At 39.0% G+C, this 17326-nt stretch overlaps 1 protein-coding gene across 2 annotated transcripts; it reads right to left on the reverse strand.

Annotated features, from left to right (window-relative positions):
- Positions 1–383: 383 nt before the first annotated feature.
- On the reverse strand, positions 384–6187 carry LOC122316932 (biotin carboxyl carrier protein of acetyl-CoA carboxylase, chloroplastic-like). 2 transcript variants are annotated; one of them, XM_043133795.1, is made up of 7 exons: positions 5810–6184; positions 4476–4529; positions 4216–4382; positions 3807–4125; positions 3585–3656; positions 751–816; positions 384–646 (listed from the first exon to the last, which is right to left on the reverse strand). In XM_043133795.1, the coding sequence occupies exons 1-7, from the start codon at positions 5954–5956 to the stop codon at positions 623–625; spliced, it is 849 nt and encodes a 282-aa protein (XP_042989729.1). In that variant the 5' UTR covers positions 5957–6184; the 3' UTR covers positions 384–622. The 2 variants fall into 2 exon arrangements, with proteins under 2 accessions (XP_042989729.1, XP_042989727.1); XM_043133793.1 differs by having other exon boundaries at positions 4216–4529; positions 5810–6187.
- Positions 6188–17326: the final 11139 nt, after the last annotated feature.

Below are 17326 nucleotides of genomic sequence, written 5' to 3' on the forward strand. Positions count from 1 at the left end.
CCACTACCACTACCATGAACACCATCAACAAAAGGAACAATTTGTCTACTTTCAACCATGGACTAAAGCATATCAGAAAGTTATTCTAACCAGTCTACTTTCTCATGTGAGCACATTGTTTGTCTATATTTGGGCTTACTTGGGTAAGGGCCCAAATTCCCAGCCTTGTTTTCTATAATCTCATTCTATTTTTAATAAGAGTATGTGTTCCCTTACTATATTTTAACCTCTCTCCAAATTCTTATAGCAGCCTCCTAAGTAAGCATGATGCTCTGGTTGATGTTTACAGACTAGGAAAACATATACCATGATATAAAACATAAGGCCATACTATGTTTTCTGTGTTGTTTGGAAGAAGTTTTGGTGATTGACTGGCAATGGAATAAGCCGGAACTGAACCTATATTCAGTATCTATTGCACAAATCATATTAGGACAACATTGTTTCAAACAAACAACTATGTAATAATTCATTAAATGATAAGTCCCTCTCAACTCTAGCCACTTCTTGTTTCAAACAAACCATTATACCAAAATGAAACACTGCTAAATCTCACAATGTTTCCCACTGCATCATCTTTCAAAACGCCGTGGTCCATCTATGCGTACTTGAATGTCAAGCTCTAAGGTTCGATTATAAACAGAGGCTGAAAAGAGACAAAAGAAGTCAACACAACCCATTAACATATATAAATATACCATACTAGGGGTCATTGCAAGCTACAACTTTAGCTGGCCAAAAACAACTTACCATGTCAACACTGACAGGCTTGCCATCTTCTGCAAGGATCTCGACTATGGTTCCCGATTGATCCGCCTGAACAGAGATAGAGAGAACATTTTAGGCACAATTTAGACAATGGTAGACATTTATGGACACAATGTGCTAAGCCAGACAGGAAAAAGGCAACAGATTCAAGAAGATTATAGCATACAATAAGAATCACCTTTCTTGATAATTTTCTGAAAAATAAAAAAAGGAAAAGAAAGAGACAAATAATTTAGGAAAAAGGTTAGTCTTCATTTTCAGAATGACACTTTTCAACTTAGCCATCGAGGGTGTTCAATCAAAAAAGCTACTTCAAGGCACCATCATTAAGCTAGGCAAACTGGATTATTATTATTCTTATTCTTATTCTTATTATTACTGTTATTTTGTCATGGCAAGGTTTGAATCTGGCATGATTGCATCTGGGACAGGTCTCAAAGCCTGATAGGGAAGCAAGTCCAACATTTATGGAGCTATCTCCTTCAAAAGCCATTAAGAAACAAGGGCATACTGAAGATTTCAATATTTCTTTTTTCTTTTCTCTTATTCCAAAAAAGTGCTTTGTGTTAGAAATTGTAGAAACTTATCAACAGTAGTTTGTTTCAAGGAAAAAGCCGTCCAGTAGTTTATGTATCACTGACGCCAAAAAGAACATTAAATTACAAATGCCACAACTCACTAGCCTAACCTAGTATGAGTAAAAGTCAGTATAACAAACGCACAAAATCTCAGTTTAAAATTGCACTTAAAATCATATATGAAGATTCAGTCATCATCAAGTTTATTGCCGTGACCTTAACAAAGTGAACTTCCTGCAACCATGCCATTTAGTTTATCTAATTGGTGTCTCTCTGAATACTATGCTCCAGATAGGTCATACAATTATTAAAAAAATCAAGGTTGTTATTTTATGCCTTAACTTTTGTTTTTTTTTTTTTTTGACAAGTAATGTCATCAAAAAACTATATTAATCATGATAAATATCCCTGTCTCCCCACCTTCCACTGTCAGAGAAACAAAAAGGATTGGAATATGGATCTAGATACTCATTGATTGGAAGCCTTCAAATCCATCAGTTAAAGCTTTGTAAGGAAAGAGATAGAGCTTATTGTTGAGTTGATATTTGCAAAGTTCAATTGCTAACATTATCTTTGAGAGAGAATCCAAGAACTAATTCTTCGATCCCCCATCCTTATCACACACAGAAAAAATAAGAGAAAGTGAGCAAAACACCAAAATTCTATGGGAATATTTATGAGGATCTTATGATGCAGATAGCATGGCTTAGTATCAATCATATAGTTATACTTCTTAGGGGCAAAATACACTTTCCACCCTTGAACTATAAGGTGCTAGTACACTTCGCATGCCAAACTACAAAAAACTGACACATTGTACTTTCCAACCACCAAAAAGTGATAAAAAAATCAGTCATCCAATTATGGTCATTATGGTAAATGGATATAGGTAAAAATAGGTGATGTAGCAAATATTGACAATTTGATCTTAACGGAACATGCACATTGCAACTTTTTGGTATGGAAAGGTGCGATGCATCAACTTTGATAGGTCGGAGTGCAAAGTGAAAACTGTTTCTCCACACTTTATAAAATATGTTAGGAGTTGCTACAAAGTAATTCAGAAACAATATAGAACAGAAAAATTAAGTCAACTTATATTCAATCTAACAGAACAACAAACGTTTAAGACATGAGTTAGTGGAACTATTTTCTTTTTTTTTGTTTTTGATAATTAAGAATTTTATTAATGTGAATAAAAGACCAGGCAAAGCCTGAGTACACAAGACGTATACAAGGGTATGCACATAGCTAGAGCTAAGAAAGTGGAACAAAGTATTATCACAAAACTATTTCAACACTATTAAGTTTAGTAAGAAACACACCAATAAGTTCAACCCATATAGCACCCCCTCCACCTGAGAACATAGTGGAAGATGAACTCATAGTTTCAAGACTTAAATTGTACCACTTGAAAAAAAAAAGTTTAATATGAAACACCATTAAGATATATACAATTCTAACAGGCATATTACTGTTAATATGAGAGTCTTTTTTAGGTCATTATCAGTTTATCACACCAAGCAATATATTACACCTACCTTCCATTGTATTGCTTAATCCCTCCTCTCCTACCCTCCTAATGCCCCAATATCATTGTACAGTTCATGTCAGAATTTTGCCCAAAGCCATTCACATAGTTGGTCAGTAACAATTTTTAATTTTCTTTTCTTTTTTTCCAATTTCTTGCTAGACAAGATTTGAAACTAAGACCTAACTTGATTGCAGAAAGGATTATCTATCCATTGTCAGCACTGTGTAACATTGTATTTTCACTACTCAATATACAACCCATGCTAAATGTTGAAGTATGCGATACAAATTAACGCATAATATATTTTGGCTCACGAATGAAAAATAGCAATGCTTACTAAGACATATTAACTCCCTCATAAAAATAAAAAAAATAGTTTGTCCCACCAACCCCAAGAAATTGGTTTCTGGCATTTTTAATTTCTTCATTCCATCAGCTCATTAGTCTCACAAAATGTGGCAACTAACACCATCTATATTCTTCATTTGGCAATAATCACACTGTTCATTGACAAGTAAACAAAATATCCCAGAACAACTTCATCCCAATAAAAAAGCAAAGTAGTGAACAAAACAGATAAAGAAAAAGATAACAAGCACTAATAGGAAAATTCACTAGCCATCTTATGGACATGTGAAAATTCATAGCACATTATAAACATAATAGCACATCGCCCAATAAAACGTTTAGATATGGAGACTTACTTCTATCTCATTCATCAATTTCATGGCCTCAATGATGCATAGGACTTGTCCCTTCTGTACCTTGTCTCCAACCTAAAAGAACCTCCTCATGTAAGGAAAATCAACCCAAAAAAAAAAAAAAAGTAACGTAGAGAGGAAAAACAACTGAGGCAGCAGCACATACATGCTACCCAATCACAAATCATTCAAATACAGGTAGTTCACTAGGTAAAAAAGATTCACCTTCACAAATGCAGGTTCTCCAGGGCCTGGACTTCGGTAAAACGTCCCTGCCATGGGGCATTTAAGAGGTGGAAGTGATGACTTGGCTGACTTGACAGCAGATGAAGTTGATGTACCAGAGACTGCAGCAGCTGGGGAAGGAACAGGTGCAGGTGCCGGTACAGGTTGGGCTGAGGGTGCCACTAATGGAGCATGTGAATGCGTAAAAGTAACTGGTGCAAGAGGTGGTGGTTGAGGTAAGGCCTCCTTTTTACGGATTAGAACTTCACAGTCAAGCTGTTTCAACTGCAACTCCACTATATCTCTTGAATCAACAAGCCTGTGAGGGAGAGAAAACATGATTTCTCATGCTTTAAAAAAGACAAAAAAAAAAAAAAAAGTACCAAGAAAAATGATCCAGCTTGCTCACTTAACAAGACTTGAAACTTGAGCAATGAACTCAGAGATTGATTCCTCTGTAGCTAAAGCTCCAGAAGGGTCATTTGATGGGTTAGCATCCTTTGCTTCTGGTGCCACTACTTCTGACTTGGTTGGGGGGTGAGTAGCAGCAGCATTTGAGGATCCATCAACACCAACCTTGAAGGAAAAAGATGATGCCAAAAGCGTGTCCAGGAAGGAATGAATATTTGAAAACAGATCCTCCAATGAAAACCATTGAAAGAACCTTACCTCATTCAATTGGGCTTTTACCACAGTGGAACAGTTCTGACTATGTCGTAAACCCTACAACGTCGGCATCAGTTTCAGACTTCTCATTTAATATTGATAGCGTTGAAGAACCCTATTTAAAATTTGATTAGTTTCAACATGGTAGATTCTTTCATTGTGATATTGCAGCGCATATCACCTCCTGAAACTATGATGAGAGTAGAACAGAAAGCTCTGAACCAATTAGAAAATTAAGTTCGAACGAGGGAGGGAGTTTTCTAAAAGATCAATGCTTAGCAAATGGTTTCCAACAACAAAAGATTGGCAAATTTATGAAGTTTGTATCACGAGAGTAATTATTTTAAATTCTTTGCTCGAGTCATGCAGCCTCAGCAAACAGCATGATGGAATCTTTCTCTATCTGCCCCACCCCCCTGGCGCCTGAAAATAAAGCCTACACCATTACCTTGAATAAAAACATTTTTTTTATGGATCTGTTTCAACAACATCTACCGTGTGCTCCTTCAAAGCAAAGCATTTCATTTTAGATCTTCGAGAAGATCAACCGTCCATGCTTTAACTTGTAAAATAGAGAAATTGTTATCTGACTTCAGGAGGTAAGGTTATTATTTTGTAAAGTAAAAAAGGTGCGAGTCCAGAACAACTGCATCTTACAAACAAATTTCAATACTCCAATGCATTGAATGAGACAAAAATGTCATTTGAGAGCCCAGTCCATGCATTATTCCGAGTTCCTATCCGAAAGACTGATCATACTGATTATGCAGGTCACGATTATCTAAAGATCAAAGTTCAAGAAACGAGAACCTTTTTTTAAAAGCTGTACATCCTAATCACTCAATATAAGATGCAATTTTACATTTTCATACAAAAGAAAGAAAGAAATAAAAGCAAAGTTCATTCAATTATTTCGTCCCAAACACCAGGGTCCTGGGAAAGGGGTTATAGACCTGGTGCTAAGCTTCAATATTGAGTGGCCATTCTCAAACTTCAGAACCTTAAAGCCCAAGACTTTTGCCTTTGGTCCCTAAATCAATTCTTCCCCTACTACGCCCACAAATCTATACTTCATATATGAATCACAATTCATTTATACCATAACTCATTGAGAACACTCGATCTTTTGTCAATGGACATCTGACTCTGAAGATGTTTATAGGATACATCCTTAGCTCTCTTTGTATACTATTTTCTTTTCGTTCCATTCTAAAAATATTTTATATTTTTCAAAAAATTAAAACAACAGCCATTAAGCATTGAGATGCCGTCTTGATAATAAGTTGAAAGGAGAACCCAGCCAGAGCAGAGAGAGAGAGAGAACGCCCAGTTATTACCTCTGTTAAAAACAGGAAATTAGGCTTAGGAGAGAGACGAAATGAAAGCTTGGATAGAGGGTGATTGTTGTTTAAGCGACGCAAATTGGCGGAGGCTTTGCTGACACCTGAGGCCGAAGCTGAAGCTGCGGTCAGAGACGAAGCCATTGCTCAGGGACAGTTCCAGCCACAGAGAAGAGAGTCAGCAAATCACTTCCGAGAGAGAGAGAGAGAGAGAGAGATCGGATTAATCCGAGCTGTTATTGAGAGGCCAGGCAGATGGGACAGGAGGAGGGACTGACTTCACTTCAAGCTCGATGGAACCAAAGACACGGCTATGATGATGCCGATATGATTTGTTCCGCGTCGTTGTTCGAGTGTACTCTCTGTTCTCTACTTGCCACGATGTCAATGGATTAGTTTTTATCCTTGGATAATGTTACTGGGACCCTCGGCCTCGACCAATATATCGTAAAGGTCCTTCTAGAGCCACCGCTGGGCTCTCGCTATGCCTTTTATTTTTTTTTTACTTTTCTAAATATTTAAAAAAATAAAAAAAAAAATTCATAATAATATTAAACATTGGGAGCGGTAGCAGTGGGACTCCTAGTTTTATTCAAAGTGTAATTTCAGATTTTTTATTTTATTTTATTTTATTTTAATATTTTTATAAAAAAATATAAATTTAATAATATTCACTTTTTTAATTATTAAAAATATATAGAATCGCTCAAAATTATAACCACTTCGTTCGTTCAATAAGTATTGAGAAATGTCAAAATGTGTCCCGAATTTATTATTATTTTTTTACTTAATAATTAAGAAAGTGTTTTTTTAGTGATGTTATGAATTTAAAAAAATATATATAAAAATATTAAAAAAAAAAAAACCTTCTTTTATAAGTATTCAGACTACATCATTGGGTGGATTTAACACTACTCATAAGTATTATTCTTTTTCCTTTTTATACATAATGGGAACTACGGCCCTAAGGGGTGTCCCCGACAGTTCTACCGAGAAGCGCATTTGTATTTTTTTAAAGTAATTTTAAATTAGTTTAAATATTTTGTTATGATTTAAAAAATCATAAATTCATAAAAAACACTTTTTTAACTATTAAATAAAATAAAAATAATTCCGGTAAAAAGTCTCAAGGCCACCTTTCGGTGGTGCAAGCATTTTCCTTATAATAATGTGGCCAATTTCAGCAATATGAAAATTACTTCTTTAACCATTACAATTATACTGCTGTCCATCAAAATTACTTAGTCAAATACTTAAATAAGAAAGGTAGCCCAAAATGGGGATAGACTCTCATCTCACTCTTCTAGGTGCATTGTGTGACGCCTCCAAATTTCACGTACGGATATAGAAAAATTGAGAAGTCCGGATGATGACATCACGGGTCACCACTCTATCGTCAAGTATCAAGTGTGTGCACATGCAATAAGTATATAAAAGAAAACACGCAGCGGATAAACAAAGTCATATAACTAAGTACCAGAATTTTTTTTTATTTAATACAAAGCCGTTCAAAACATACATAATAAAATATTACAAACCACAAATATAGTTCAACACCAAACTACAAGGCATAAACTCCAAATCAATACTCCAGCGGAGCCGCCTCCTCGGGCTCAGCCTCCTCCTCCTCCTCAATCTCTGCATTAAAATCTACGATACCAAAAATGGTGCCGCAGGTAAGTAAAGATCCAAACGTCACAAGATAAAAACATATTAAAACTCAAATAATATGCATGAAAGAATGCAAATGTACATAACCCATAAAATCACATTTTTCCACGCATGCCAAAAATCCCATTAGGCCCCAAAAATATATTACTTTCCAACTCACGCCAAAAGTCTCATTTGCCCCAAATCCAACTCAAATCAATAACCAATAAATCCAAATGCACCACGACCTCCCCTAGCGATCATCTGCACACCCTGGCTCCTGTGCCACACTGTAGATAACGACCACACGCGTGACACCTAAACGAGCGATGCCCAGTTCCGCACCCTGCGGGTACGTAGCCAAACATCCTCTAGCCTCGCCAGCGAAGGGCCACAGAGTCGATACGAGAGCGTTACCATCTCACCCGCTCCCGTTGTCGCCCAACAACAACTCAAGGGACGTCACTCAGTATATTACGCTCCCGAGTGACCAGATGAGCTCCACAGAGATAATACCTCATCTCAGCTTGGGGTCGTGATATACACGCACCCAAAAATCCATTTACGCAAATAAAATAGGATTTTCTCAATTTAAATAAAATGCACATGAATGCACCATGTAATGCACACCTCAAGGCACAATTAACTAACCAATCACAAAACAACCAAACTAATCAATTCCGTTCTCAATCCATCCGACCCCCGAACTCTTCGGACTCAGTCCAGAATCAAACAATCAGTCCAAATAAATAATTATAAGAGAAATAATATATTTAAATCTAAAATAGAGTTTGGAAAATACTTACAGCGCTATAAGGTATTTTTTGAAAGCTCACGACGTTGCAAACGGCAGAGAAAAAGTAAAATAACAGTATATTTTACACTGTGGTCGTGGGTTATAAATTACCCACTTTCGAACGGAGACAAACCAAGACACGAAATTGATAGGGAATGGTCTAGAGATATTTATGAAGCTAAAGAAAGTAAGTTTTAGCCATGGGTGGCGATGGAAATGGCGGTGGAAGTGCAAAAAGGGGCAGATTGGAGTTGAGCTCATGGGAGCTATTTCGGCAGCGGATCGGGGCCGAAAATGGGTGGGTTAGGACGACAAGAGGTAGGGGATGAAGTGGTAAAAAGATGGTGGCCGGAGGTGGAGCGACGGCGCCAGAAATGGCTCAAAATCGTGCGGAAAGGTGGGGTTCTAAGGGGTTAACGGCAGATCAGATGGGGCTGATTTTTGGTGGGAGTGTTCATCGGCCGGAAGGGAGTCGAACGGTGGTGGCTGTGTCGGCCACGTCGGCCGGCAGCGATGGGTCTGGGTGGAGGATAGATCAGTGACAGGAGAGAGAAGGGAGAGCTGCTGCGCGCGCGGGAGAGAAGAGGAAAAAGAAGAAGAAAAAAGAAAGAAAAAGAAAAAAGGGAAAAAGAAAAAAAAAAAAAAGAGAAAAGAAAAAGAAAAGATGAGGAAAAAGAAATGAGGTCCAATCCTCACCTCTGGAGTCCAAAAACTGATCCGATAAAAACGATTTTAAAAATCATAAAACGACTAAAATAAATTAAACACCACATCAAATAAAATAAAACCAATTAAAATACAATAATTTAAAATAAAATAACTAATATATTAATTAAATTAAAAAGCTCCTTCAGTGAAAATACACGTAAAAAGGGGGTATCACATCCTCCCCCCTTAAAACAAATTTCGTGCTCGAAATTGCAAGATCAAACACTAACTTGAAACAAGTCACATAATTCCACTGAAACTAAGTTTAAGAAATGTACCATCATCTACTCAAATAAGTAGGGGTACTGCTCCCTCATGTTTGCTACTCTCTCCCAAGAGAAATCTTGAACTAACGAATCTCCCCATGCCACCTTTACCAAAGGTATCATCTTGGATCTCAACTGTTTCTCTTTCCAATCCATGATTTGTGAAGGAACAACCTCATAAGTAAGGTCCGGTTGCAACTGAATACGCTCTGGGTCGACAAAGCGTGGCTCTTGTTGTCCAAAACTCTTCTTCAAGGATGATATATGGAAGACATCGTGAATATCCCAAAAAAAAAAAAAAACATAATACCTTCTCCAAAATCTGAAAGGGCCAACATATCTCGGATCCAGTTTCCTCCTTTTACCAAAACGCTTAACTCCTTTCATGGGAGAGCCTTTGAAATAAACCCAATCACCTTCTTCATAAGATAACTCTCTCTTCTTGGTATCTGCGTAGCTTTTCTGACGACTCTGAGCTGCCGCCATTTTATCCCTGGTAATTCGAACTTGGCTTTGCATCTCTTGATCCCAACACAAAGGCGATCTGCACTTCCTCCCATAAAAAGTTTCATAAGGAGCCATCTGGATGGTCGCATGAAAGCTGTTATTATAAGCAAATTCTATGAGCGGCAAGTGATTTTCCTAACTCCCTTGAAATTCCATAATACACACTCGCAACATATCTTCAAGGGTCTGAATAGTGCTCTCTGATTGGCCATCCGTCTGAGGGTAATATGCAGTACTGAACTTCAACATAGTACCCAATGCTGCCTGCAAACTTTTCCAAAACTGAGACGTGAACCTTGGGTCCCGATCCGCCACAATACTCTTCGGTATACCGTGCAGCCGCACTATCTCTTTCACGTACAAGCGAGTCAACTTACCCAAGGAATTAGTGTTATTAACAGGCAAGAAATGAGCACTCTTCGTTAACCGGTCAACAATCACCCAAACCGAGTTATTCCCACTAGGAGTCCTCGGCAAGCCCATTACAAAATCCATCGTGATGTCGTCCCACTTCCACTTAGGAATAGGGAGGGGTTGGAGCATACCAGCGGGTCTTTGATGCTCGGCCTTGACTTGACGGCATGTGTGGCATCTCTCGATATACAGAGCAATATCTTTTTTCATCCATTCTCACCAAAAATTTTTCTTCAAGTCTCGGTACATCTTCATACTGCCGGGATGAACTGAATAAGGGGCCGCATGAGCTTCTACCATGATCCGCTCCTTGAATTCTGAATTTTTAGGGACCACTCTACGATCTCGGAACCAAAGAATTCCATCTTTATCCATATTATAATGTAACAGCCCTCGAGATTTTGACTCTTTTTCTGATATCCAACAGTTTCGGATCCTTCCTTTGAAGAGTTTTCAATTCTTCAAAATCAGCTACTCAAATATCAAGAATTGAAGATAATATCTCCTCTTGCTGTGAATTTTCAATAAGGAGTCTTCTCATCCCGCAAAGTAAAGAATCCAGTCCTGACGATTCGGCTTCATCTTCCAGGTGCGACTTTCGACTCAAAGCATCCGCAACTATATTTGCCTTCCCCGGATAATACTTGATCTCGCACTGGTAGTCACTGATTAACTCTAGTTATCGTCTCTGCCTCAGGTTCAGATTCTTCTAGGAAAACAAGTGTTTCAAGCTCTTGTGATCGGTGTATACTTCGCAAACTTCCCCATACAAAAAGTGCCGCCAGATCTTAAGAGCAAACACAATCGCAGCCAATTCTAAATCATGCGTCAGATAATTCTTCTCATGGTCCTTTAGCTGACGAGATACATAAGCAACAACCCATCCCTCTTGCATAAGGACATATCCCAATCCAAATTTAGACGCATCGCTAAAAACTACGAATGGCTTATGCGGTTCTGGAAGCGCCAACACTGGTGCAGTTGTCAACCTGTTCTTCAATTCTTGGAAACTTCTCTCACACTTGTCTGACCAAATAAATTCTGTATTCTTTCTAGTCAAAGCAGTGAGAGGACCGGATAAGCGAGAAAATCCCTCCAAAAATCTTCGGTAATATCCGGCAAGTCCCAAGAAACTCCGGATCTCACGCACAGTCGTCAGACGTTGCCATGACAAAATGGCTTCCACCTTACTAGGATCAACAGCCACCCCGTTTTGGGAAATCACATGTCCAAGAAATCTGACTTCCTCCAACCAGAATTCACATTTTATGAGCTTGGCATACAACTGGTGTTCTCTTAATTTCCCAAGAACTAGACGAAGATGAAAAACATGCTCTTCCAAATCTCGGGAATAAATTAAAATATCATCAATGAATACTACCACACAGGAATCCAAATAAGGTCTAAATACCCGATTCATTAAATCCATAAAAGCGGCAGGGGTATTGGCTAACCCAAAAGGCATCACCTTAAATTCATAATGCCCATATCTCGATTTGAAAGCAGTTTTGGGTACATCCTTGTCTCTTATCCTCAATTGATAGTATCCTGATCTCAAATCAATCTTTGAGAACACAGCTGCTCCTTGAAGCTGATCAAACAAATCATCGATCCGTGGGAGAAGATATTTATTCTTGATGGTCACCTTATTTAATTCCCGATAATCAATACACATTCTGAGGATACCATCTTTCTTTTTAACAAACAGCACTGGCGCACCCCACGGCGAAGTACTTGGCTGAATGAAACCCTTATCTACCAGCTCTTGCAACTGAACCTTCAACTCCTTTAATTCAACTTGTGCCATACGGTAAGGAACTTTATGTACAGGAGCCGCTTTAGGTTCCAAGTCAATAACAAACTCTATTTCACGAACAGGAGGTAGCCCAAGCAAGTCATCCACAAACACGTCAGGAAATTCTTCTACAACGGGAATATCTACCAATGACTTCTTCTCAAATGGCGTAGACATCATTTGGACTAAGAAGGCATCCGCTCCACATGCAATCTCTCTTCTTGCTTGAATTGCTGATATAACTACCGGCTTTTCTTTTAGCTTACTCCTCGCAAATTCCAGATAATCACCATCTGGGAGCTGAAAGCTAATTACCTGAATTCTGTAATTAATACTCGCAGAATACCTGTATAGCCAATCCATCCCAAGGATGATATCAAATCCCAACAGCTTAAACACAACCAAATCTACATCCAGAAACCTTCCACCAAAATTTAATGGGCAACCCAAAGCAACTTTGGAACACCACACTACTTCACCATTTGGTAGAGCCACTACCAATGACTTTGGCAAAAGTTCTGTAACCAGATTACATATCCGAGCAAAAGTGGAAGATACAAATGACTGAGAAGCACCCAAATCAAACAAAGTGCAAACATAAAATTCATATAAACGGACTCTCCCTGAACCAAACACATTAACCCATGAAATCCAAATACAAAGAAGAAACCAAAGCACACCAAAAAATTAAATCCAAAATTAAATTAGATCCATACCTGTAATTACTCCAGCATCATGGGTCGCTGGCACCTCATCATCAACATCTCCGGGTGTAACAGCATAAAGCCGGGCTTGCACTGTTTGCCTCTGATTTGTTCTTACACCCCATCTACCTCTACAGTTTCCTTGAACTCTAGCAAGGCACTCACGAGCGAAATGCCCCTCTTGGCCACATCGGTAACAATGGGTTCCACCACTTAGCCGACACTCACCCTCATGAGCTCTATTACATCTTCCACAAACTGGCACTCGTCCTCCCATACGTATACCTGGGGCCGCTTGTGGTTGAGTCCCAATCCGTTGATCAAATTTCTGAGGCAAACCCGAATTACTTCCTTCACCAGTAAAACTCCGATTCTTATGTCCTGGAGGAGAGTCCACACTCAAATTATTCTCTCGCTCTGCAAGAGTGACCAAATCCACTAAATCCTAAAAAGTGGAAATCTGGTGGCAGACCACCATTCTGCATTTATCAGAACACAGACCCTCCTAGAAACGCTCAACCTGCATCTCCTCCGTGGCGATGAGGTGGAGAGCAAATCGCCCAAGTTCTATAAATCTTCGGGTGTACTGTTTCACGGTCATACTCCCTTGGACCAAGCTTGAGAACTCTCTTGTTTTTTGCCACCTCAGAGAAGCGGGAAAGAATCGGTCATTAAATTCTTTCTTAAAGCGCTGCCACGTCACAGCGGGCAAAAGATCTCAATTCTGACTCCAGCATTACTTTTTTCGTATCCTACCACTCAGAAGCAATGTCTTGCAACAGATAGCTGGCATAAAGTACTTGTTGCGCCTCAGTGCAACCACATACTTCAAAAGTTCTTTCTAAGTCTCTGACCCACTTCCTAATCTGAAGTGGATCATCTTCTCCCATGAAGGGTAGAGTTCTATGCGCTAGAAAGTGCTCATAGGTGCATCCAGCTTGCACCATTCCACTAGGCCCTCCTTGTTGTAGCCAAGGCGCTCCTTGTTGTAGCCAAGGACCTCCTTGTTATGGCCAAGGCCCTCCTTGTTGTGGCCTAAAATTTTGCTGCATGAACTCAGTCGTTTGCCTTATCGCTTGGGCTATAGCATCATCTCTCGGCGTATCGTCCCGAGGCTCTTGAGTAGACTTTCTTGGCCTCACCATTTTCCTGTCACAACACAACTTTTGACCCCCTTTAAGAAAAACAAATAAAACCAATAACATAAAACTAAAAACCAAAATCAAACCACATAACAAGAAAACAAAACATACTAGCATGTAATAACATAAGTAAATAAATAAAAACAAGCAACTAGCTCAAATAAATTCAAATCAAATAAAACAAATCAAATAGCAACTTTACTTAAAATAAATTTCAAAACAGAACTTTAAAAAATTTCTGGTACTACACCTACAGGACATGTGATTTTACCCAGAGCCAAACCGCTCTGATACCACCTGTGACGCCCCCAAATCCAAATCCCACGTACGGACACGAAAAAATCAAGACGTACAGATGATGACATCACGGGTCACCACCCTATCGCCAAGTGCCAATTGTGTGTACATGCAACAAGTGTGCAAAAAGAAAACACGCAGCAGATAAACAAAGTCATATAACTAAGTACCAGAATTTTTCTTTGTTTAATACAAAGCCATTCAAAATATACATAATAAAATATTACAAATCACAAATATAGTTCAACACCAAACTACAAGGCATAAAATCCAAATCAATACTCCGGCGGAGCCGCCTCCTTGAGCTCAATCTCCTCCTCCTCCTCTATCTTTGTTTCAAAATCTACGGTACCAAAAATGGTGCCGCAGGTAAGTAAAGATCCAAACGCCACAAGATAAAAGCATATTAAAACTCAAACAATATGCATGAAAGAATGCAAATGCACATAACCCATAAAATCACATTTTTCCACGCACGCCAAAAATTCCATTTGGCCCCAAAAACATATTACTTTCCAACTCATGCCAAAAGTCTCATTTGGTCCAAATCCAACTCAAATCAATAACCAATAAATCAGAATGCACCACAACCTCCCCTAGCGGTCATCTGCACACCCTGGCTCCTGTGTCACATCGCAAGTAACGACCACACGTGTGACACCTAAACGAGCGATGCTCAGTTCCGCACCCCGCGCGTACGTAGCCAAGCATCCTCTAACCCTCGCCAGGGAAGGACCACGGAGTCAGTACGAGAGAGTTACCATCTCGCTTGCTCCCGTTGTCGCCCAACGACAACTCAGGGGACGTCACTCAGTATATTAAGCTCCCGAGTGACCAGAGGAGCTCCACCGAGATAATACCCCATCTCGGCTTGGGATCGTGATACACACGCACCCGAAAATCCATTTACGCAAATAAAACAGGATTTTTTCAATTTAAATAAAATGCACATGAATGCACCATGTAATGCACGCCTCAAGGTACAATTAACCAACCAATCACAAAACAACCAAACCAATCTAACTCCGTTCCCAATCCATCCGACCCCCGAACTCCTCGGACTCAATCCGGAATCAACCAACCAGTCCAAATAAATAATTGTAAGAGCAATAATATATTTAAATCTAAAATAGATTTTGAAAAATATTTACAGTGCTATAAGGTATTTTTCGAAAGCTCATGAGGTTGCAAACGGCAGAGAAAAAGCAATGTAACAATATATTTTACATTGTGGCCGTGTGTTATAAATTACCCACTTTCAAACGGGGACAAATCAAGACACGAAATTGATAGGAAATTATCTAGAGATGTTTATGAAGCTAAAGGAAGTGAGCTTTGGCCGTGGGTGGGGGTGGAAATGGCGGTGGGAGTGCAAAAAGGGGCAGATTGGAGTTGAGCTCATGGGAGTTGCTATGGCAATGGATCGAGGTCGAAAATGGGTGGGTTAGGACGACAAGAGGTAGGGGATGCAGTGGTAAAAGGATGGTGGCCGGAGGTGGAGCAACGACGCTAGAAATGGCTCAAAACCATGCAGAAATGTGGGGCTCTAGGGAATTAACGGCTGCTCGGATGTGGCTGATTTTTTTTTGGTGGGGCTCTAGGGGATTAACGGCTGCTCGGATGGGGCTGATTTTTGGTGGGGGTGTTCACTGGCCGGAGGGGAGTTGAATGGTGGTGGCTGTGTCGGCCACGTCGGCCAGCGGCGGTGGGTCTGGGTGGAGGACAGATCGGTGACGGGAGAGAGAAGGGAGAGCTGCTGTGGCGCGGGAGAGAAGAGGAAAAAGAAGAAGAAAAAAGAAAGAAAAAGAAAGAAAAAGGAAAAAGGGAAAAAGAGAAAAAGAGAAAAGAAAAAGAAATGAGGGAAAAGAAATGAGGTCCAATCCTCACCTCCAAAGTTTAAAAACTGATTCGACGAAAACGATTTTAAAAACCATAAAACGGCTAAAATAAATTAAACGCCACATCAAATAAAATAAAACTAATTAAAATACAATAATTTAAAATAAAAGAACTAATATATTAATTAAATTAAAAAGCTCATTCAATGAAAATACACGTAAAAACGGGGTATCACACATTGGGTCTTCATGTTTATTGACAACTAGTACATATTTAGATTGTAGAAAATCAACAAATTATCTTTATTTTAGGAATTAGCCCAATTAGCTCAATTACCATATGTATTTGTTTCCATACTTTACTATTGTAAAGTCTATTTATTTTGTAAATCAATACAAAAGAAATAATAGTTCATTGCAAATCACTTCTCCCTCTAATTTCTTAACATGGTATCAACCCAAATGATCCCTAAACAATACTCTCATGGCCAACAACACCAATCCACTTGTCTCTTCCCCCTATCCCCTTCACCCATCCGAGACTCTCATAACCCTCTTGACGTCAAGCCCATGCCTCTCACTAGATTTCTACCAGAAAGTCATCTCCTTGCTCGCTCCGGATAGCTCCTGTATTTCTTCTTTCAATTCAAACCACCATTGGGTGGTGGATAGTGGTGCAAGCTACCACATCTCTTAAGAAAGCCTGCTTCTCCAACTTGTGCTGACTGGAATCCAGTCATTCCGTGCAACTCCCAAATGGCCACGAAGTCCCAACTGAAGGCATTGGGACGTGCACTCTATCCGCCCTTCTTTCTCTATCAAATGTTTATTATATACCCTTTTTTTCATTTAATCTCCTATCTATTTCTTAAGTTACCACTCAAAATTCTTGTATTATTTTATTCTCTTCTAATACTTGTCTCTTTCAGGACCCACAATATTGATGAGGCCGATTGGAGCAAGCGATCTTTGCCATAGACTCTATGTGTATTGACCTGACCCTCTTTTTGCATTAGCAGCACAAACCACCTCCAATAAAATCCTATGGCATCAACATCTAGGTCATCCTTCCAATTTAATTATTCCCAATCTTTTTAATTCTCCTTGCATTATTTCTGATTGCGACATTTGTGCTTGTTCTAGGCATACCCAATTGTCTTTCTCTCTTTCCAATAACAAAAGTGTTTCTCCTTTTAATCGTATTTTTTGTGATATATGAGATAGTTGTCATACTTCTTCTCTATGTGGAACTCATTATTTTCTCACAATTTTTGATGATTTTTACCACACTACTTGGACATATCTCATACGTTTTAAATCTGAAGCATATACCCATTTAATGCATTTCTTCACTCTTGTTCAAAATCAACTTAACACTATTGTTAAAATCATTCGCA

Source organism: Carya illinoinensis, chromosome 7 (assembly GCF_018687715.1).
Source record: "Carya illinoinensis cultivar Pawnee chromosome 7, C.illinoinensisPawnee_v1, whole genome shotgun sequence".
In the NCBI taxonomy this organism is placed as follows: Eukaryota; Viridiplantae; Streptophyta; class Magnoliopsida; order Fagales; family Juglandaceae; genus Carya; species Carya illinoinensis.